Source organism: Lissotriton vulgaris, chromosome 8 (assembly GCF_964263255.1).
Source record: "Lissotriton vulgaris chromosome 8, aLisVul1.2, whole genome shotgun sequence".
In the NCBI taxonomy this organism is placed as follows: domain Eukaryota; kingdom Metazoa; phylum Chordata; class Amphibia; order Caudata; family Salamandridae; genus Lissotriton; species Lissotriton vulgaris.
In genome coordinates, this window is record NC_141696.1 from 713,335,289 (window position 1) to 713,357,244 (window position 21,956).

At 47.0% G+C, this 21,956-nt stretch overlaps 1 protein-coding gene across 4 annotated transcripts in view; it reads right to left on the reverse strand.

The window, feature by feature from the left end:
- Positions 1 to 21,956, reverse strand: part of MAP3K15 (mitogen-activated protein kinase kinase kinase 15) — a 1,281,486-nt gene that overhangs the window by 270,573 nt on the left and 988,957 nt on the right. For all 4 annotated transcript variants that reach the window (XM_086934586.1, XM_086934588.1, XM_086934587.1 and 1 more), the window contains exon 20: positions 14,644 to 14,827. In XM_086934586.1, coding sequence (XP_086790712.1) covers positions 14,644 to 14,827 — 184 coding nt within the window. The remainder of the gene's footprint in view (positions 1 to 14,643; positions 14,828 to 21,956) is intronic.

Genomic DNA, 21,956 nt, shown 5'->3' on the forward strand with positions numbered 1-21,956 from the left:
GGGCTTGCTTATACTAGCCTGAGGGTGTCGATAGATCCTAACGAATTAACAATTTGGGATGTTATTGTAATGAATCACCTAACAATGTCTCGTTTGTGATGGTTTTAATATTTTTATAATTGTTTTGGGATTGTCAATATGATTTATTCTGATCATCGTGTTTTTTTGTATTTTTTTATATAGATTACGTAAATAAATTTGAATATTTTCTTATAATTGGAAGCTTCAACCTTGATGTGTTGGTACTCATAACTGTGGGGGGTTTCTATTTTGGCATTGGTATGGATGTAAGGTTGAATGGAAAGGATTAATGGTGGTTGCGATTGACATTGATCCAAGGGAATTTTCACTTTACACTGTCAGTGTTGGTACCCTGTCACTTGGATAGTTAGGTCACTCCCTCTGTTATTTTAAGAAAGGTTGAATATTTACTGCCTATGTCCTGTCTGATAGGTAGGACTGAAACCAGTGTAATGCTTGACCTTTGACACCGATATCTCTAAGCCTTTTTAGCACAATGCCATGGTACACCGTATCAATTGCTGCTGACATGTCTAGCAGCACTAATACGACCAGTTGCCCGTTGTCCGCTCGAATTCCAAAATCCTCAAACACAGTCACTAGGGCTGTTTCGGTTCCATGCTCAGGACGGAATCCGAATTGCAGTTCATCCAGTAGATGATTATCCTCCAGATATTTGGACAAGGATTTACTGACTAATCGTTCAAGGCTTTTTACCTGGTAGGGTAACAAAAATATGGGTCTATAGCTAGACGGACAGAGAGGATCAAATGTTGGTTTCATGAGTAATGGGGTCACTATTCCTTGTTTCGAGCATTCTTAGACCTCACTGTTAATCAGTGATTGGCAGCAGATTTGGCGTAGCAAGGGGAAGAGTTCCAACTTGAATTCCTTCCAAATCCTCTGTGGGAGGGGGTCCAGTGGTGACCCAGAAGAGACAGTCAGAGCTATATTAGTTAACACTTCTTCTGTGGGAGTTTGAAACCACTCCAGACTAGGATGACGGTCACTGTCTATGCTCTCGTTTTGTATCTCTAGCGCCATTGTTGCTAGTAGATCATTCTCCTCCTTCCTATGTGGATTGTTTTCATCGTCCACCCCGTATGTTTTTTTTTGGTTAAGATTAAGAGTAGCATTGGGATTATTTCAAATGAATACCCATACCAGAAGGAGGGGTAAGCCTCACAAAATCTTTTATGTAATTCAGTTCCAGGTCCTCTGGGCAGTAAGAAATGTGGACTATTCAAATCTAGAGAGAGGAGACAGTGACAAAATCAAGTCCCCTCCGCCTGCAGAAGTGCTTGTTTCAGAGAAGTGGCAGTACTCTCCAATTAAAAGTATTGCACTTCAGCTAAGAAGTGCAGGTAATCTGCTTCTCAAACTACAAAAGTGCAGGTAGTCATTACCGGACACAACCGTCCCATATAGCGCACTGGTCTGCAAGCTAGTAGCTTTATCATAGCCCCAAATGCCCCCATAATTTGTTGAAATTGGTGTACATTGAGTTTTGTACAATTCAGATTGAGGAGCTATTGGCGTAGAACCTAGATTAGAAGTTAAATTAATCAAATGACAAAATATCTGACGCCATAAGTAAAGATGGGGACCAGGTATTCCCTCCATCAACAACTAGGCCAAGTTTTATGTTAGGCCAAGTTTTATGTTTGAGGGTACACATTTTGGAGCTTTGAGGTCCACAGTAAATGATTTGCTCTCAAGGTCAAGGTCTTCCATAAAGATAACAAAGGTGCAGAGCAAAGTTTTAAGACCAATTGCAGTATGGGCCAATATAATAGCGTCATTGACATTCAGAAGTGCCTCAATTTGTCTACGGCCTGTCAGGGATATGTCCTGCCCAGTCGTTATTAAAAAAGAATTAAGAGTGTTAGTAGAAAGGATAAACAAAATAAGGGATGCAGCCCAGTGACATGCCCTTTTCTAGTTTAAAGGGGCTCGTATATTTACCGTTATTCCTACAACTGTCCTTAGCAGATAAATTATAATGTAACAACGATAAAAAAGTAGACTGTAGGTGTTTTGAGCCCAATCTGAGTTAGATGTCACCAACTTTTAGATCTTAAGTTGGTTGACTGGCAAGGACTATGAATACAAAGTTCAGGGGACAGCCTTTGATAAATGTATATTTGCCTACAATCAGATGTAAATTCAAGCACTGCTTCATTGTACTTAAGCCCTCCTTGAATCCATTCTGCGCTAGGCTCAAAATTGATAGTCCTTTACCCCATCTTGTACCCTGTTATGAAGGATTTTGCCCACGACTTTCACCATAATATGGGTCTATAGCAGCGGGAATCAAATCCATTCTCTTTTAAGTACAGGGGCTATTGTGGCCCATGAGCGTGGTATTTCGGTGTTATAAGCGCTGTTTAGTACATCGGGGGAATAGGGGTGCCCAAGGATCTTTATTGGTCATTTAAAGTAAATGTGTGCCTATTAGGGCCTTTTCCTACCCCATAGGGCTTTCCGGCAGTGTGAGGACTATCTTGTGATGTTCAAATGTCGAGCCAAAACGTCCGGTTTGTAACTGCACTCAGCATATCTATTCAGTTAAAAAAAATAGATACTCTGAAAATGAGTTAACCATTGGTCTATGGGGATATAAGTCCCAAGTCAAGATGGGGTCCCGCTGACAGCTTTTATGCAGTGGACCATCAGCCAAAAACATAGGATCTTTGCAATTACATGCCTCAAATAGACAGTCTCAAGTTGTACGCTTGAGTTCAGCTTTCCTTCTTTTTAATGTACTTTTAAAATGGACTCTACTTAGGGTAAACACTGCATTGTCTACAAATGTACTTTTAAAATAGACTCTACTTAGGGTAATCACTGCATTGTCTATAAATGTACTTTGTACTTTTAAAATGGACTCTACTAAGAGTAATCACTGCATTGTCTATAAATGTACTTTTAAAATGGACTCTACTTAGGGTAATCACTGCATTGTCTATAAATGTACTTTTAAAATGGACTCTACTTAGGGTAATCACTGCATTGTCTATAAATGTACTTTTAAAATGGACTCTACTAAGGGTAATCACTGCATTGTCTATAAATGTACTTTTAAAATGGACTCTACTAAGGGTACTCACTGCATTGTCTATAAATGTACTTTTAAAATGGACTCCACATAGGGTAATCACTGCAATGTCTATAAATGTACTTTTAAAATGGACTCTACTTAGGGTAATCACTGCATTGTCTATAAATGTACTTTTAAAATGGACTCTACTAAGGGTAATCACTGCATTGTCTATAAATGTACTTTTAAAATGGACTCTACTAAGGGTAATCACTGCATTGTCTATAAATGTACTTTCAAAATGGACTCTACTTAGGGTAATCACTGCATTGTCAATAAATGTACTTTTAAAATGGACTCTGATAAGGGTAATCACTGCATAGTCTAAAATGTACTTTTAAAATTGACTCTACTTAGGGCAGACGTCTTCAAACTGTGGGGCACCACCCCCATGGGTGTCGTGGAGTTCTAGGAAGGGGGTCGCAGATTCACTTGTTCCTGCAAAAAGACAGCTGTCCTGGGACCACTAATTGAGATTGTTATCAGCTGCTTGGCTGAATGAAAGGCAAATGAGCCTTATCAGTTAATCTGCAAGTGTGATGCTTGGGAGCAGATCTGGCTCTTTGTGAAGACAAAGATGTGTTTTTTTGAGTGTAAGTGCAAAGAGTTAAAAACTGGGCTGGGAAGTTCTTGCTTTTAAGTTTAACTGCATTTACACAGCCCGTAGTGCCCCTAAAGAGGTGCTGAAAGGACAGTTATGTAAAAAAGGAAAACTGCATTACATCCACTCTGGTATTATTAAAATTACATTTTGAACGAACAATTTTATTGTAAAACTATTTGCATGTTTTGCAGCATTCTGTCTTACCCCGTGTGTAATGCAAGTATTAAAAATTGATGTACATATTCACAGTGCTTATAGAACTAAAAATACACATCAGTATTCTCCACTGCACCAATCAAGATGTAATTCTATGGTTCTCTGGTTACACACAGACCTCTGCAGTGCATTAACTATTAGAAATTTTATAATGTACTACAGTGCATTTCCCACTCAGCAATAACTTTTTTAAATTTATTTTTCATTTACGCTGCCCATTATTTAATATGTAGATACCTGAAGGTGAAAGACCTAAAAAACGTACAGAATATTTTTGGCTTATGTATGAGAGGCTTGCATCGCCAGCACATCACTTTTTTTGATGCTCCTGTGGCACATGCGTTTGATTCATGCCTATGAGGCGGTGCACAGTCACCCTGCATGGCTCTGCATTGCCTCATTGATATGGAGTAAGACATAGCAGCGCAAGTCACTGCATTGCCTTACTCTGCGTCAAGGAGGTGTTCCATGGGCTTTGTGTGGGGTTCCCACGCAAAGCCCATGGATTTTGATGCTGCCCCATATTTACAAAATTACGTAAACATAGGGCAGCTCCCAAAACTGACGCCTCTTCAGTGGAGGTGTAACGAGGAGAAATGAAAACGTTTCTCCTTGTTTTTTCATTTTTCCATGAATGCTGCATTCTGCAGCTCACATAGAAATTGGAAAATGCCCCTCAGGATTGTTTTGGTGAAGGAAGGTGCCTTTTCCCATACAAAAACAATCCAGCCTACTTTCGTGCTAGGCAGCAATTTGTGAAGGGAAAAGGACTGGAATGCACAGTATTTCATAAGAAGGTCAGAATGGAAAAAAACAGGGGAAACATGCCAAAAGATGCCAGGTCTAACAGGGGCCTTTATTGTTGTTGATAGATGTTGATGATGAGGAGAACCAGTTTCTAGAAAATGTTGTCAGAAGGGGTCCTTATGCCTAAAAATATTTGACAAGGGGGTCTCAACATCAAAAGGTTTACAGACCACTCACTGACTTAGGGTAATCACTGCATTGTCTATAAATGTACTTTTAAAATGGACTCTACTTAGGGTAATCACTGCATTGTCTATAAATGTACTTTTAAAATGGACTCTACTAAGGGTAATCACTGCATTGTCTATAAATGTACTTTTCAAATGGACTCTACATAGGGTAATCACTGCATTGTCTATAAATTTACTTTTAAAATGGACTCTACTAAGGGTGATCACTGATCTACTATACGCTTAGTAGATAGTTCTTCGCGGATGTGCCTAGAGGCTAGAGAACACGCTGCTGAATCAAAGTACTTAGCTGTATGAATATCTATTGTCATAACAGGTTTAAGAAAAAATCTTTTCACCAGAGAATTCAAATCATTGAAACATGGGGCCCGGCGCATTGATGACATTGGGGGCTTTCAATGATTCTGTATCCCACCGCCATAAAAAAGTTGTAACACTACGGCTCAAGAAAATAACTGCCCAAAATTAGTAAAAAGTAGACACTTCATGTTGCATTCCTACATATAGGGGATGATTAGGGCCTTCTTTGAGATCTTGTTGGTTCACACACGCATTGGTTCTCTATGTATACACGGACTAAGATTGCTTAGTCTTACCCATGTGACTTTTACATGGAGTCGGAAAAATTGGTTAATAATACAGATTGGATGATGGTGTCTTATGTTGGTTTTGTGTATTTATGGTGTGCTACTATACGTTATTTAACGTTTTATACAAATTAAATTATTTTCTGTACGTTTATGTTTTGTAACCAAAATAAACTATTGTGATGATGTAACTGCTCCATACCTGCAAGCCTATCTACTCAGTTAAAAAAATAGATGCTCTGAAAATGCGTTAACCATTGGTCCGCAGGGATATAAGTCCACAGACTAGATAGGGTCCCGCTGTCAGCTTTTACGAAGTGGACCATCTGCCAAAAAATGTAGGGTCTTTGCAATTACATGCCTCAAAGAGAGAATCCCAAGTTGTATGCTTGAGTTCAGCTGTCCTTCTTTTTCATGTACTTTTAAAATGAACTTTACTTAGGGTAACCGCAGCATTGTCTATGCGCTCAGTAGATAGCTCTCCGCGGATGCTCCTAGTGGCTAAAGAACAAGCTGCTGCATCAAAGTACTTAGGTGGATGAATATCTATTGTCATAATAGGTTTAGGAAGAAATCTTTTCACCAGGTATTCAAATCTTGGGGCCCGTTGATTGATAACATCTGGGGTTTTCAATGATTCTGTTATCCCACCGCCATGAGAACAATGAACAATATCTTCATGTTCTGTCTCCTCACAGGGAGGATTTGATAGTCTCCGTACTAATATAAGGCCATTAACTTTGATCGTGAGGTTGAAATTATCTATAAGAAGGGTACGTATATATGTAACAGGGAGCTCAAAGACAGCTTTTAAGGGATTATGATCACTAAAATCCTTATCTACCGCTGCATTTGAGTGGAGGTATTTAGTGAAGCTGCAGGACACCAATAAATAATCAATAACCAAATGACAGTCAAGCCCAAAAAACATAAGGATTCATTTAGGTTTACCCACCTCAGATTCTACTATTTACAACATCGTCACAGAGCAACAATCCCTGGGTATCAGATCGATTAGGCGCGGATTCCTTACTATTCCAAATTGTAAAGTTATTAAATGATATGGAAGTATATCATAACAAATTGATTAAACGCTTCAAATCCCCTGATTTAATACATTTGATAGTGAGGCCAACTGAAACATTTGGAGGTTAAAATTGGATGGTCAAATAATATTTTTGTAGTTACGTCTATCATGTAATACTAATTGATAAAAATAATGTAATATACTCAGGGAACTGCTAATACGTTAAATCCTTGCATGGTGAAAGATTGTATTGTGGCATAGTATTGTGGCATACTTGTATAGCGCGACCTGTCACCACCAAGGGCATCCTGGCGCTTTGACCCATAATCCAGCGAAAACAGTAGCTCAGCCTATCCTGGGAAAAAGGTGAGTTTTCAGAGCCTTTCTAAAAGCTAAAAGATCTTCAAGGCTTCTCAAGGATATAGGCAGAGAGTTCCAGAGTCTGGCTGCCGCTACTCTGAACGAGCGGCCACCCATCCTCACTCTCTGGAATCGCGGGACTACCAGTAGCCTGGACGACGAGGAGCGTAGAGCTCTGGATGGACGATACCAGGCAAACATTCGCCGCAAAGGGATGGGGCCCAGGCCATGAATAGCCCTGAACACAATACACGCTGCTTTGTAGCGCACCCGCAGATGGACTGGCAGTCAATGAAGTTTGCGCAGCGCTGCCGTAGAAGAGCTATGGTAGGGGCGAGAGAGGGCGAGTTTGGCAGCAATATTTTGCACCCTTTGCAGCTTGCCCAGAAGTGTTACCGGGGCCTCCAGAAGTAGTGCGTTACAATAGTCAAGTCGACTTAGGATGGTACAGCGCACTACTTCTGGTCTGGCTTGCTCAGGGAGGAGAGGTAGGACCTTGCGCAGCATACGAATCAGCATCATACATGTAGAGGTGGTCTTGTTTACATGTAGATCCAGCTGCAGGTTAGGCCCAAAAGTAACGCCTAGGTTGCGCGCTGATTGTGCAGCAGACACCGTCTCTGAGAAGGACGGAGGCCAGAAGTCAACTGGGAGATCTCGAGGAACTCGATCGGTGGAACAGTGCAAGACCTCTGTCTTTGTTCCGTTGAACTGTAACGAGTTCAGACGGAGCCATTCCGCTGTCGCCTGCATGCACCGGTGAAAAGTCTCCAGTGTGACTGCATCCTGTCCCTCCAGGGAGAAGACCAGCTGGGTATCATCCGCATAATTAAATGCGGAGATACCAAAGGATTTAATGAGCTGGACTAGAGGGCAGAGGTAGATATTAAAGAGTATAGGGCTGATGGCTGAGCCCTGGGGTACTCCTTGTCCCACTCTCCGCTCCTCTGAACTGAAGGGGGGTAACGAAACCCGTTGTTGACGGCAGTCCAAGTAGGAGATTAACCAATTCCTGGCCTTATCTTTGACCCCGCATTCTTCCAGCCTAGAGATCAAGGTGGGATGGCTGACCGTGTCGAACGCGGCCGACATGTCGAGCAGCACCAAGAATGCTGCCCGACCACTGTCGACTCGCGCCCGCAGATTGTCTAGCACGGTCACCAGCGCGGATTCCGTCCCATGCGCTGGGCGAAAGCCGAATTGCGTCTCATCCAACCAGGTGTTCCCTTCTAAGAAGCCGGACAGAGCGCGGGTAACCAACTTTTCCATGATTTTACCGGAAAAGGAAGCAGGGAGATTGGCCGGTAATTAGAAAGGCAAGCAGGGTCGAGCGTAGGTTGTTTTAAAAGCGGAGATACCACTGCCTTCTTCCAGCCGCTTGGTACAATAGCTGTCTCAAATGACTGGCAGCAGATGGCATGCAGGGGCTGGAAGAGGTCCTCTTGAAACACCTTCCATAGTTTTGGAGGAAGAGGATCCAAAGGCGAACTAGATGAAATCGTCAGGGCTAAGTCGCCGAACTCCTTCAGGGAGGGAAGGGGGAAACTACTCAGCTGGGGTCGACTGGCCTCGCTCGCCGGAGCTCCCAAGCTGAGAGCCGGCTCCAGAGAAGAAGAAAAAGGACTACTCTGCTGGGGTCGACTGGCTGCACTCGCCGGAGCTCCCAGGCAGAGAGCCTGAACCAAAATGGGAGAGGGGGAGCTACTCAGCTGGGGTCGACTGGCCTCACTCGCCGGAGCTCCCAAGCTGAGAGCTGGCTCCACAGAAGAAGGAAGAGGACTACTCTGCTGAGGTTGACTGGCTACAATCTCCGGAGCTCCCAGGCAGAGAGCCGAATCCCGGGCTGAAAGGGAAGAGCTACTCAGCTGGGGTCGACTGGCCACAGTCGCCGGAGCTCCCAAGCTGAGGGCCTGATCTAAAAGAAGGGAAGGAGAGCTACTCAGCTGGGGTCGACTGGCTTCCGCCGCCGGAGCTCCCGAACTGGGGGGCTGCTCATCTGGTCGGGGTCGACTAGAGGGCGTGGCCGGAGCATCCTGACAGAGGTAAGTAACCCTCTGCAGGGGTCGACTGGCTGTCTCCTCCGGAGCTCCCTCCTCAGTGGTGGAATTCCGTGGGTCCTGCAGACCTGCTAGGATTTTACGGATTTTTTCCTCAAAGGTGTCCGCAAGAGAATCACAAAGAGCTTGCGATGAGGGGACTGCACTAGCCACACACGTGGGGTGAGCAAGGTCCTTAACGATTTGAAAGAGGGCCTGTGCCTTGTTTGGGGCCTGATTTAGAGTGAGTTCAAGAAAGGTCGCTTTCGCTATCTTGATTTGAGCTTTATATTTATGCATAGCAGACCTAAAAGCGATTTTCTCAGAGTCTAGGTACTGTTTCCTCCAGACCCTTTCTGCGCGTTTACAGTCAAGTTTGAGCTGGCGTAGTTCGCTCGTGTACCAAGGACTGGCTCGGTTCACCCTCCCTCGTGACTTCCGAAGGGGCGCCAACTTGTCCAGCGAGCAAGATATGGACTGGCAGAAGAGGGTATAACTTTCTTCGACTGTATTGCCAAGCTTAAAGTCCTCACCTAAAATGTTCGGCAATGGAGCGATGTTAAGGGTACGGGACCAAGGTCTCTCTAGCTTAGCTAGAGGTAGTCCAGCCTTACGCGAAGTAGGGTCCTCCAAACAAAGGGAAAACCTAATCAGAGAGTGGTCCGTCCAGTATTGGCACTTGATGTCCACTAATGATACCCATTGAGGGTCCGCAAACACCAGGTCCAAAGTATGGCCTTTCCGATGCGTGGAGGCGTTCACCAGCTGTACTAAGTTGATATCTATACAAGCTTGGCTGAGAGAGAAAAATGCATTGTCCAGCGAGCTGCCTGCCCACAGATTAAAATCTCCAAGAACCAATAGCTTGGAGTGGGAGCTAGCAAGTTCATAAATCAGGTCAATGAGAAGAGGAATGGATGGTGCTGGTCCCGGGGGACGGTAACAAAGGACACCCAAACAGCAGATCGACTCCTGCTGTTTGACTGTAAAACCCATCAGTTCAAATCCCGGTACCTCTCGAATCTTTAGCTGGGAGAGGGTAAGCGAGTCTCTATAAATGTATCCGATTCCCCCTCCTCGATTAAGTGGGCGCGGTGAGTGGCTGATTTTGAATCCTGAGGGGCAGGCTAGGCCCAGCTCGACCTCACAGTCCTCCAGAGTCCACGTTTCTGTGAGAAAGAGGACATCGAGCTGTTCAGACTCAATGAGGAAGGCTATTTCCGTGTGGTGCTTGCAGAGGGATCTGACATTAAGCAAACCACAGGAGATTGGCCTAGAGGTTGGAGGCCTGACCGGGTCCTGACCAGGTCTGAGTCTAAGTAGCTCAGCCCGAGTATAAGCTATACGAATTGAACCGGATGGGCCAGAGGTAGCGGCCCTAAGCGCGTCCGTTGCGCGAACGGGCGCAAACGGGCTTACCTCTGGCGCACCTCCGGCGCCCCTACGGCGCCCCCGCTGCGCACCGTCGCTGCGCACTTGTCTAGCGGCCATCTTAAATGGCCGGCTGGAGTCACGTGGGTCCTGGCAGGGCGAGTGTCTCTCCCTCACCTAAGATGGCGCTGAGAGTGGAAGGACTTCTCCCCACTCCAAAATGGCGCTCAAAACCGGCGCGATGATGCTGCAGTGCCCCCGAGTCCCTTCTATCCCACAAATGTGGGTATGTGGCGTTTATAGTGCGGGTAAGACTCCCTTATTTCCCCCTAAGCGGTAAATAAATGATGGTTAAAAGCGCGAAGCGCTCGGCGCAAATTACATAAAACGAAGCAAGTGATCTTTAAAAATTTTACAAGCAATGAGGAGCGTTATGCGCGCAGCGCTGGAGCAGCGTTAGCACTAAATCAAGGTCAGACTGAGCGAGGTAGGAGGTCCTACTAATATTACCTCCTCCTCCAATGCGTGGGTCCTGGCAGGGCGAGTGTCTCTCCCTCACCCAAGATGGCGCTGAGAGTGGAAGGACTTCTCCCCACTCCAAAATGGCGCTCGAAACCGGCGCGATGATGCTGCAGTGCCCCCGAGTCCCTTCTATCCCACAAATGTGGGTATGTGGCGTTTATAGTGCGGGTAAGACTCCCTTATTTCCCCCTAAGCGGTAAATAAATGATGGTTAAAAGCGCGAAGCGCTCGGCGCAAATTACATAAAACGAAGCAAGTGATCTTTAAAAATTTTACAAGCAATGAGGAGCGTTATGCGCGCAGCGCTAGAGCAGCGTTAGCACTAAATCAAGGTCAGACTGAGCGAGGTAGGAGGTCCTACTAATATTACCTCCTCCTCCAATGCGTGGGTCCTGGCAGGGCGAGTGTCTCTCCCTCACCTAAGATGGCGCTGAGAGTGGAAGGACTTCTCCCCACTCCAAAATGGTGCTCGAAACCGGCGCGATGATGCTGCAGTGCCCCCCGAGTCCCTTCTATCCCACAAATGTGGGTATGTGGCGTTTATAGTGCGGGTAAGACTCCCTTATTTCCCCCTAAGCGGTAAATAAATGATGGTTAAAAGCGCGAAGCGCTCGGCGCAAATTACATAAAACGAAGCAAGTGATCTTTAAAAATTTTACAAGCAATGAGGAGCGTTATGCGCGCAGCGCTAGAGCAGCGTTAGCACTAAATCAAGGTCAGACTGAGCGAGGTAGGAGGTCCTACTAATATTACCTCCTCCTCCAATGCGTGGGTCCTGGCAGGGCGAGTGTCTCTCCCTCACCTAAGATGGCGCTGAGAGTGGAAGGACTTCTCCCCACTCCAAAATGGCGCTCGAAACCGGCGCGATGATGCTGCAGTGCCCCGAGTCCCTTCTATCCCACAAATGTGGGTATGTGGCGTTTATAGTGTGGGTAAGACTCCCTTATTTCCCCCTAAGCGGTAAATAAATGATGGTTAAAAGCGCGAAGCGCTCGGCGCAAATTACATAAAACGAAGCAAGTGATCTTTAAAAATTTTACAAGCAATGAGGAGCGTTATGCGCGCAGTGCTAGAGCAGCGTTAGCACTAAATCAAGGTCAGCAAAGAATATGATGTTATACATATTACGCTGTAAATCGTAAATGGAACATGCTATTTTTAATGTTTACACAATGTTCAATCCACCCCATGTTCAATAAACTTACACCAGACTTACAGACATAGAGGTTCGTCACTATGAAAACAATGAGGACCTTCAGTGATTTATTAATAAGAGCTCTATTACTTATACTCTTGTAATCTGGTATTGCTTTGCAATTACTGCATTGCAACTGTAATTGTTTGGAATCGATGTAATACTTCTAGGCCTGATGAAGTCCATGGGACCAAACATCCACCACACCAAAAGGAGTTCACAATACATTTTTCAAAACTGCTTCCAGAAACCTTTGTGAATTCGCAAACATTTGTAAATCTTCACCCAAGCACAGTCGCGCCCATGCAGATAAGTGCTGTGGAGCGGGGTGGACAGGCAGGTTGTAAGTGACAAATGATGGAATAGGGAAAATAAAATAACTAAAACCACTTACCATGCGCTCGCTGCATCACCGATGCGGCGTGCACAAGGTAAGTGGTTTTACTTATTTATTTATTTTCCCTATTCCGTCGTTTGTCACTTCCACCTCCCCACTTCCAAGCCCCCCCTCACCGCACTTACCTGAACGGGCTGCCACTGCCCATGCATGTAAGTAAAGCTGCACAAGCTGATTTTCATGTGTTTTTAGAATAGGGCTCTGTGAGTATGCCTCAGTGAAATAAACACCAGGAGCTGGCATTCAGTGAGTGAGAAGTTACGAGTCAAATCCTGGGAAGGCAGGTTCAACATCTGAGGGGGATAAAAGAGGCAGCATTAAATTGCATAATAGTGACACCTTTTATTTTTGGTACACTACAAAGTGCAATAGGAAAAGCAAGGAGTAATAATAAAGCTAGCACCTTTACAACACATATATAAAAATTGCATTTAGTGGCAGGGAAACTTTTTATTATATAATATCTTCTTAATAGAAACCCATCATTAGGGCACAATACTTTCTATTAGCACTCACACATTAACATCACTTGATCCCAGTAATAAAGCAAACAAGAAATGCATGACTTTGTCATCATGTTCTCCTAAATGTTTTCCACTTCTAACTGCATTTTACAGTAATTTAGACATTTCATTATAAGCCTCTTCTTGGCACACCAGACTCCAAACAGGAATGGAGGAAAAAGCTTGACCTTGGACTTGCTCCAGAAACAGAAATGATTATTGCACTGAAAATTCAATATGATACTTATAATAAACCCAAACTGGTTTAAATACAGATTAGTAGGCTTGTCCTTATTAACTTCGGGCTTTTAATTATTAGAGAATTACATAACTGAAAAAGGAATGAAGGGTGAGAGAGTCTGCCTCTACCTCATGTGGATTTTGCACATAGCCAGAACTTTCATAATGCAAGCTAAGGTGGGAGCTATAGGTTGCCACCAAGGGGCCTGAAAAGTCGCTTTTTTGAATAAGAAACAAGGGGCAGAACAATGGCAAAATGCTATTTCTCACGAAAGCCAAATATCCTTGTGAGGTTTTTGATTTTGATGTAAATGTGGCATGTGGATTATTATTTGAAGGCATAGTCATTAGCTCTAAATTGCAGGGAAGTTTATTTTCTTTAAACCTAGAGGGGCTTATTTACAAGTCTTTTGCACCACCCGGTACGTCACATTGTGTGATGCGCCAGGGGTGCAACCTGCTTCCCGATATTTACAAGGACACGTAAAGCCACCTTGCGTGTCTTTACATGTTATTGTAAATATCGCCCCTTCTCATGCAACACTTTGCGTGTAAGGGGCATGACATGGGTGTTGCTGTGAGAAATCGTAAACCTAGATATGCGTCTGAATGCTACGCCACCCCAGGAGTAATGTTATGTTATAGAAGTTTTATATCGCGCACAACTACTTGAGAGTATCCTGGCGTAGCGAGGCATAGCAAGGATACATTTTTACATTTATCCTTGTTTTTTCTCTTTCAATGTGTGCTGCATTCTACAGCATGCATGGAAAGAGGAAATCACCTCGATTGTTTTTGTGCAGGAAGGAGTCCCTTCCTGCACACAAACAATCTCCACACGAAGAAGTCATCCTTGCACCAGGGGGCAAGAGTGCCTGCACTGGTGCATGGCAGCCGATTGTGCGTTAGCGCAATAGGAAGCACAGGAATGTGACCTATTGTAAATATGTTGCATCCCTGTGCTTTGAAAGTTACTCAGTGCGGCGCAGCCAAATGGCTTGCGGCTCGCACTGAGTCACTTTCATTGTAAATATGGCCCAGAGAGTCCAACGTGTATCAAGAACTTTAAGAATTCCACATTTGATAAATGTGTGTACATAGGTGCCAAGGTTTCAGATTGCTATGGATGACATTTTCATAATTTCATTGTAAAAATGAGTGAGATATCAACGACTATGAGTAACACTTTTTTGCAAGCAAAATCAAGCTATCAAGACGAGGTAAACATATCAGATATTACACCCATTTGAACAACAAAAAACCCCCAGGAAGATCTTAAAACTGCTGCAAAGCACCAGAAATAAAAGGGCACTAACCTGGTGCCCATGAGTAGTAAATGTAGACATTCACATAGCCAGCAGTTATTTTGAAAATCTGGCAAGGATTTGGCTGACCCGACCCTACCCTGGATACGCTTGGCTTCGTCAATTCCACGTTTGGTCACCTTCTTGGTGCTCCTTCCTTACCTGAAGGCTTGAAGGCAATTTTATTCTTTTTGCCCTTGATCACTTGCTTCAAGAAGGGCTCCCTCAGCAGGTCAGCAACAGTAGCTCGCTTCACAGTGTCTGGCTCAAAACAGAGCAAAATAAAGGCCCTGGCTTCTCCCGACAGCGACTCTGGAATTTCAGGGTGAATTTTAAACATCCCCACCTGCGAAAAAATAAACAGAGATGCTTCTAGGTCTGGATCGCATTCCATACAGCGCAAATGTGCATGCTCCCCCAGGTGACTGCATAGCAGGGAATGTAAATTAGCAACACTATAGTATAGCACAAAATCCCGTAGCGTATCATCTAACACAATATAAGATGAAATAACATGCACAAGCGCATGCCAAGTCTTTTTTGTACTCCAATTTCAAAATATTAAATATATTTTTTTCCTATAAAAGAGCAGATTTTAAGTTGGACTTATATGTGTCACTTGGTAAAGGGGAATCTGATGTCCATGCACTGTTACGTCTCTTACTGTTCCCTTACTGTTAGAACCGGCTGTCTCCAGTTGGCAGAGGTACACACTTCTGACAAATAGGGACACACCTTTTCTAGTCAGGGCAAGGGGATCACCCTTTGATAACCCCTGCTCACCCCCTTGGTAGCTTGGCAGAGCAGAACAGGCTTATCTCAGAGGCTGTGTGTTAAGCATTTATGACCACATACAGTAACCAAGTGAATACACTACAAATGGACACGACACAGTAGTATTATAAAAATAAGGATTTTTATATAAGGCTTAGCACAAGACCAAATAACGACAAAAATATACACAATCTGAAGAAATACTTTTGGAAGGGAAAATAATAGTTCAAAGGTAGTTTCTTCTTCAGCACAAAGTCTTTTCGTATTAAAGCAAATCCTCTTCCTGGAAACACAGTTCTTGGCAACAAGGTAACCCACACGGGAGCTACACGACGTTGAGGCAAAGTTAATCCAAAGGTTCGGCGTCGACCGCGAGGAGCGCTACGTCGAGCCTGGAGTCACATGGACCCCCAACAACACAGTACCTTGGAAAATGAAGCACACAATGATCAGCGGCGTCGAGCAATCCGGCGTCGCGTCTTCGGTGTCGATCAGGCCTCAGCAGTCATCGATGTTGATGATTCTGTTGCAAGTGTGAGCAGCGCTCACGGCGTCGAGAGGGCACGAGGGCGATGCGATCAGCAGCGGTGCAGACACGAGGTCCCTTGGAGCTGGAGCCGAACTCACTACTCACTGGCGTTGCTGCTGGCGTCGATCGGGCCCGGCGGCCGGCGTCGAGGGAGCGGGACACTGGAGCCGTTACTCACTATGTCGAGCTGGATTCGGCGACGTCCGTCGGCGTCGAGAGTGCTGGTTCTTTCAGAGGTGCTGGATTCACAGGTTCCAGCAAATAGCACTTTAAGCAGAGGAAGTCCTTTAGCCCTGTGACTTCAGCAGGAGACTGGCACTCTTCCAGTCCTTTGAGATTTTCTTAGCAAGCGTGAGAGTACACACACAGTTCCTCTCTCCTGGTTTCCTTGGCAAAAATAAAGAAGCACTGCAGGATTCCCCCCAGCAAACAGCACACTGGCAGAAGGGGTAGGCAAGTCCTTAGATCAGCAGGCCTCTTGTCCTTGGTTACAGGGTTCCTTGTCAGAAGTGATCTGATTTCTTAGTTCAGGGGTCCTTCTCTTATACCCCTTTTTGGCTTTGATCCCTTTGTCCATGCAGGGGGATTTCCCAACATCCTGGGTCTGTTGTGGGTGGAGCCAGGCAGAAGCACCTGGCTTATTCACTGAGCAGGGCTGGGTCCTCAGACGCCCAGCAGGAGGTGGAGCCAGCATTGTCACTGGCAGGAGCAGAGCTATCGGCCTACTGGCAGGAGGTGGGGCTAGGATCGTCCATGGCAGGCACAGAGCCATCAGTCGCTTGGCAGGAGGTGGAGCCAGCATTGTATCAGGCAGGGCAGGCTATCAGCAACTACTCTCCCCCTACTCTCAACGCAAATGTCCCACTCATTTCACACTGACTCATCCAGACGTCTGGAGCCACCCAGCTCCTGTCACACACACGCAAGACCAGCAGAAACCAGAAATGGTTAGACAAGAAAATAGACACTTTCTAAAAGTGCTATTTTCAAACCCAGAGTCCAAAAACCATCCACACCAACGGAAGCGTAATTAAACCCCGAGTTCAGGGATACCAAACTCGACATTGCACCATGCTCCCCGAGCCAGCTAGGATCATAGCATTAATAATCCCGGCGGCCCATTCTAACCAACGGAGAGCAGGTTACCTCGCAATAGTGAAGAACGAAGACGGCTGTAGTTCACTATTAGGACATGCCAACTTGGTCAGGCGTGTCCTACCTTATACTTACAATGCACCCTGCCCGTGGGCCTACCATAGGGGTGACTAACATGAAGTTAAGGGAAGGTTTGAGGGACTGGCAAGTAGGTATACTCGCGCAGCCCGCGTGACAGTACCAGACTGCACGTGGGTCTCGCAATGACCGACCCGTAGACATTCTTTTACGAGGCCGCTCTTGTGGGTGGCACAACACGTGCTGCGAGCCCACGAGCGGCATTTGTATTTACAAGCCCCGGCACTCCTGGTGCACTAGACTAGGGACTGACAGTCAAGCAAATAAGCCAAACATGGATACAATCGATACATCAATTTAACATCGGGAGCACTTGCGCTGTGGCACTGATCAGCAGTGGCACAGCGCCCAAAGCATATACCAGCAAAACATCGTAAAACAGTGGAGGCAAACAGAAAAAATGGAGGAGAGACTCAAGCCAATGATGTCAGGTCTAACACGTGTCCCCTCCAGCTGAAATGTGGGGAGAACTACCCTTGACCGAGGGAGTCCGCATCACTAAGGCGGAAAAATCTGGACAGACCATCAGCATTGGCGTGATCTGTACCAGGGTGGTGTTCCACCGTGAAGTGAAATGAAATGAATGAAACTTATATAGCGCACGACTTACCCTGGGGCATCTCAGCGCTTGCTTAGGGAACCCGTCCTGGTATTCCCCTGTGAGATAACCCTGGCAGGGTATCCACAAGGTGAAAGCCAGGCATCCCACAGCGAGGGGCCGTTGTGGAGATTAAGCAAACTATTGCCCAGAGTCGCAGAGTGTGAACCTGTGAGTCAAGGAGGCACCGGAGCGAGAATTAACGAGTCCGTGGAATTTTTGAGCCCAAGACCCGCCGAGGCGGGGAATTGAACCCTGGTCCCGGGCCGAACTCACGCTCCAGGTCTGCCGCCTCTAACCCCTGAGCCACACTTCTCCCTGTAGAGAAATGGACCACCTCAACAGTTTCGGATTCTCACCCCTCATCTGCATCAACCATCTGAGGGGCCTGTGGTCTGTCTGAACCCGGAAGTGAGTCCCAAACAGGTAGGGTCTCAGCTTCTTCAGCGCCCAGACCACAGCTAATGCTTCTCTCTCTATTGCACTCCACCTCGTTTCCCTGGGAAGTAACCTCCGACTGATGAAGGCTACAGGCAAGTCTCGGCCCTCTTCATTCACCTGAGCTAGAACAGCCCCCACGCCATGCTCTGAAGCGTCCGTCTGGACAATAAATTCTTTTGAAAAGTCGGGTGCCTGGAGTATAGGTGCTGTGCACATTGCAGTTTTCAGGGTATCGTTTGACAGGCATCAGTCCAGCTCACGTTTCGTGGCTGCTTCCTGGAAGTCAGCAAAGTCAAGGGGTGTACAATGTTACCGTAATCCTTGACGAACCTCCTGTAATAACCCGTGAGTCCTAAGAAGGCTCTCACCTGAGTTTGGGTTTTGGGCGGCGCCCAAGCCAGGATGGTATCAATCTTGGGTTGCAGGGGGGCAACCTTGCCGCTCCCTACTTGGTGCCCCAAGTACACCACAGAACCCTGCTCAATCTGGCACTTACTGGATTTGATTGTGAGGCCTGCTCTGGGCAGGGCCAACAACACTTCCTGGAGGTGGCGCAATTGTTCCTCCCAGCTGGCGCTGAACACTGCGATGTCGTCCAGGTAGGCAGCACTGAAATCCTCCAGTCCGGCCAAGACCTGGTTGACCAACCTCTGGAAGGTGGCAGGGGCATTCTTCATCCCAAAGGGCATCACCCGGAACTGGTATAGCCCATCTGGTGTGGAGAATGCTGACCTCTCCTTTGCCCCATCGGTTAAGGCGATCTGCCAGTACCCAGACGTTAAATCAAACGTACTAAGGTACCGGGCAGCCCCCAACCGATCGATGAGCTCATCAGCTCTGGGGATGGGGTGCGCGTCAGTCTTCGTGACTGAATTGAGTCCTCGGTAATCCACACAGAACCGAAGTTCCGGTGAAGCACCAGGCGCTGCAGCCTTCGGGACCAAGATCACTGGGCTGGCCCAAGGACTGCTAGAGGACTCAACCACCCCTAACGCAAACATTTTGGAGACCTCCTCCTTAATATATGCTCGAACCTTGTCAGTCACCCTGTAAGCCTTGTGCTTCACAGGAGGGCTGTCTCCGGTGTCAACGTCATGGACACACCAATGAGTGACACCCGGAATCAAGGAAAACAGATCCGGGAATTGTCCCAACAGGTGGCGACAATCCTGTTTCTGCTCAAGGGTCAGTGTGTCAGAGAGGACCACACCATCCACTGACCCGTCTTGCTCTTTAGCACACAGGAGGTCAGGAAGAGGCTCACTCTCCTCCACCATTCCAGCATCTGTAGCTAGGAGCATGCCCACTTCGGACCTTTCTAAGTGGGGCTTCAAACGGTTGACATGCAGGACCCGCAAGGGGTTCCTGGGAGATTTCAAGTCCACCAAGTAGGTGACATCACTCTTCTTCTCCACAACCTTAAACGGTCCAGTCCACCAGTCCTTGAGCGCACAAGGTTCCACAGGGGACATGACCCACACTTCTTGACCAGGCTGAAGCTCTACCAGAGTGGCATTCCGGTCGTACCAACGCTTCATCTCCTCCTGGCTGGCCTCCAGATTTGCCTGAGCAAGTTCTCTGAAGCGCCGAGTCTGGTTCCTAAAGGCCAGCATGTAACTGTACACATCCTGGGGAGGTTTCCTGGGAGATTGCTCCCAGCCTTCTTTGACCAGACTCAAAGGCCCTCTTACCGGGTGACCGTACAAAAGCTCAAAGAGGCTGAACCCTAGAGACTTCTGCAGCACCTCACGGTAAGCAAACAACAGGCATGGCAAGAGGACGTCCCATTTCCGCCTCATTGGTTCTTCAAGACCCATAATCATGCCTTTAAGGGTCCGGTTGAATCTCTCAACCAGCCTGTTTCCTGAGGGTGGTAAGGAGTGGTGAACTTGTAGGTTACCCCACACTCCTTCCACAGAGACTTCATATAGTTAGAAATGAAGTTGGTGCCCCGGTCTGACACCACCTCTCTGGGGAACCCCATTCGGGAGAAAACACCCATCAGCGCCCGTCCCACCACGGGGGCTGTCACGGAGTGGGATGGCTTCCGGGTACCGTGTGGCATGGTCCACCAAGACCAGGATAAACCTGTTGCCCAGGGCTGTCTTGGGGTCCAGGGGCCCAACAATGTCAATACCCACCCGGTCAAAGGGGGTGCTGACCACTGGAAAAGGTTGGAGGGGAGCCTTCTGCTTCCTTCCGCTCTTCCCACTTGCCTGGCAAGTGTGACAAGTCTTGCAGTGGATGTCTACATCCCTTCGCATCTGAGGCCAATAAAAATGGGTGACAAGCCTGTCATAGGTCTTGTCCTGCCCCAGATGTCCAGCTAACGGAACGTCATGAGCCAAACCCAGTAGGAAGGCTCTAAAGCGCTGGGGTACCACCAGCACACGGGCTGACCCAGGCTCAGCAGCCTTAGGCTCGCTATACAGGAGGTCGTTCTCCCAGTACACAAAATGTGACCCTGACTGATCACCTGAGGATTGGGCTGAGGCCTGCTGCCTCATGACCACAAGAGAAGGGCACACCTTCTGTTCGGCACATAATTCCTCCCTGGAGGGACCACCATCCTGCTGCCAATGGGTCAGCTCGGGCAGGTCTCCCAGTTTGGCAATTTGTTCCCCGGTGGGCTCCAGGGCATCCCCCTCAGGGTCTACCTCCTCCTGGACCACGGGAACTACGGGGCCGGTTTCCCGCGCCTCCTGCCTCTTCTCTTCACAGCTGGGTCCTGGGCCGTACTTTCAGGCTCCGGGACCCCAACAACACCCTTACTCGCTGTCATCGATCGAGTGGTTGCATACACGCACTCTGGCACACCCAACATTTTCAAGTGCGTCTCCCTCTCCACCTTAGCCCAAGGGGAGTCTTCTAAATCATTGCCCAGGAGACAATCGACAGGCATGGCGGGCCTTACAGCAACCTGAAGAGTACCTGAAACTCCCCCCCATTCAAAGGAAACCTGAGCTACCTCACACTCTTTCTGGGAGTTGTCAGCAGCTATCACAGGGTAGAATGCGTGGGGAACCACCTGCTCTCTGGACACTAAGTGACACTTGACAGCTGTCACACTCGCTCCGGTGTCTCTGAGAGCTTCCACTCTATGGCCAATAATGGTCACCCACTGCCTATATTTACTAATGTTACTAGGCAGAGGGGGTGGAGGGACCATTTGCATGTCTCCTAGCGAGACCAGGGACTTTTCTGCGGGACCCCTCCCACCAGGGACAACCATCTCCTCCCCTCCCAGGGCTACACTCGCCAATTGACGGGGGGGGTGCACGCGGCGGTGCATTCGAATTCTTCATGGGACACTGGGGGTCATAATACCGGTGTCCCACCTGCCCGCCAACGTAGCAGGTTAGGGGCCCCTATGAACAGGTTTACCCGTTGGGGCCCCTGGCTTCTTCTCAGGGGGAGGCTGGGAACCTTTCCCTTGGTTCCCTTGGTGATTACTTTGGGGCCCTTTCTGAGACTCCTTCTGTTTACCCTTGTCCCCCCCACTCTTCTGCTGGGGACCCTGCCCACCTTTGGCCGAGTCTCCCACTGGACCCTTGTGGACCCTGGTACTGACCCAGCGGTCCGCCTCCTCAGCAAGTTTTCTAGGGTTAGATATCTTGCTATCAATAAGGTGCTGGCGCAGCTCTGGAAAACAGTTATTAGACAAATGCTCCCAAGCAAACAAATCATAAAGAGCTTCATAACTTTTCACTTTGCTGCCCTTTACCCAACCATCCATGGCTCTGCAAAAATAAGACACATATTCAACCCACGTCGTACCAGGCAACTTCTTACATTCTCTAAAAGCTTGTCTGTACTTCTCGGGGGTTAGGCCATACCGCAACATTAAAGCATCTTTCATATGAGCATACGACATCCTATCCTCAACAGGCATGTCTAACA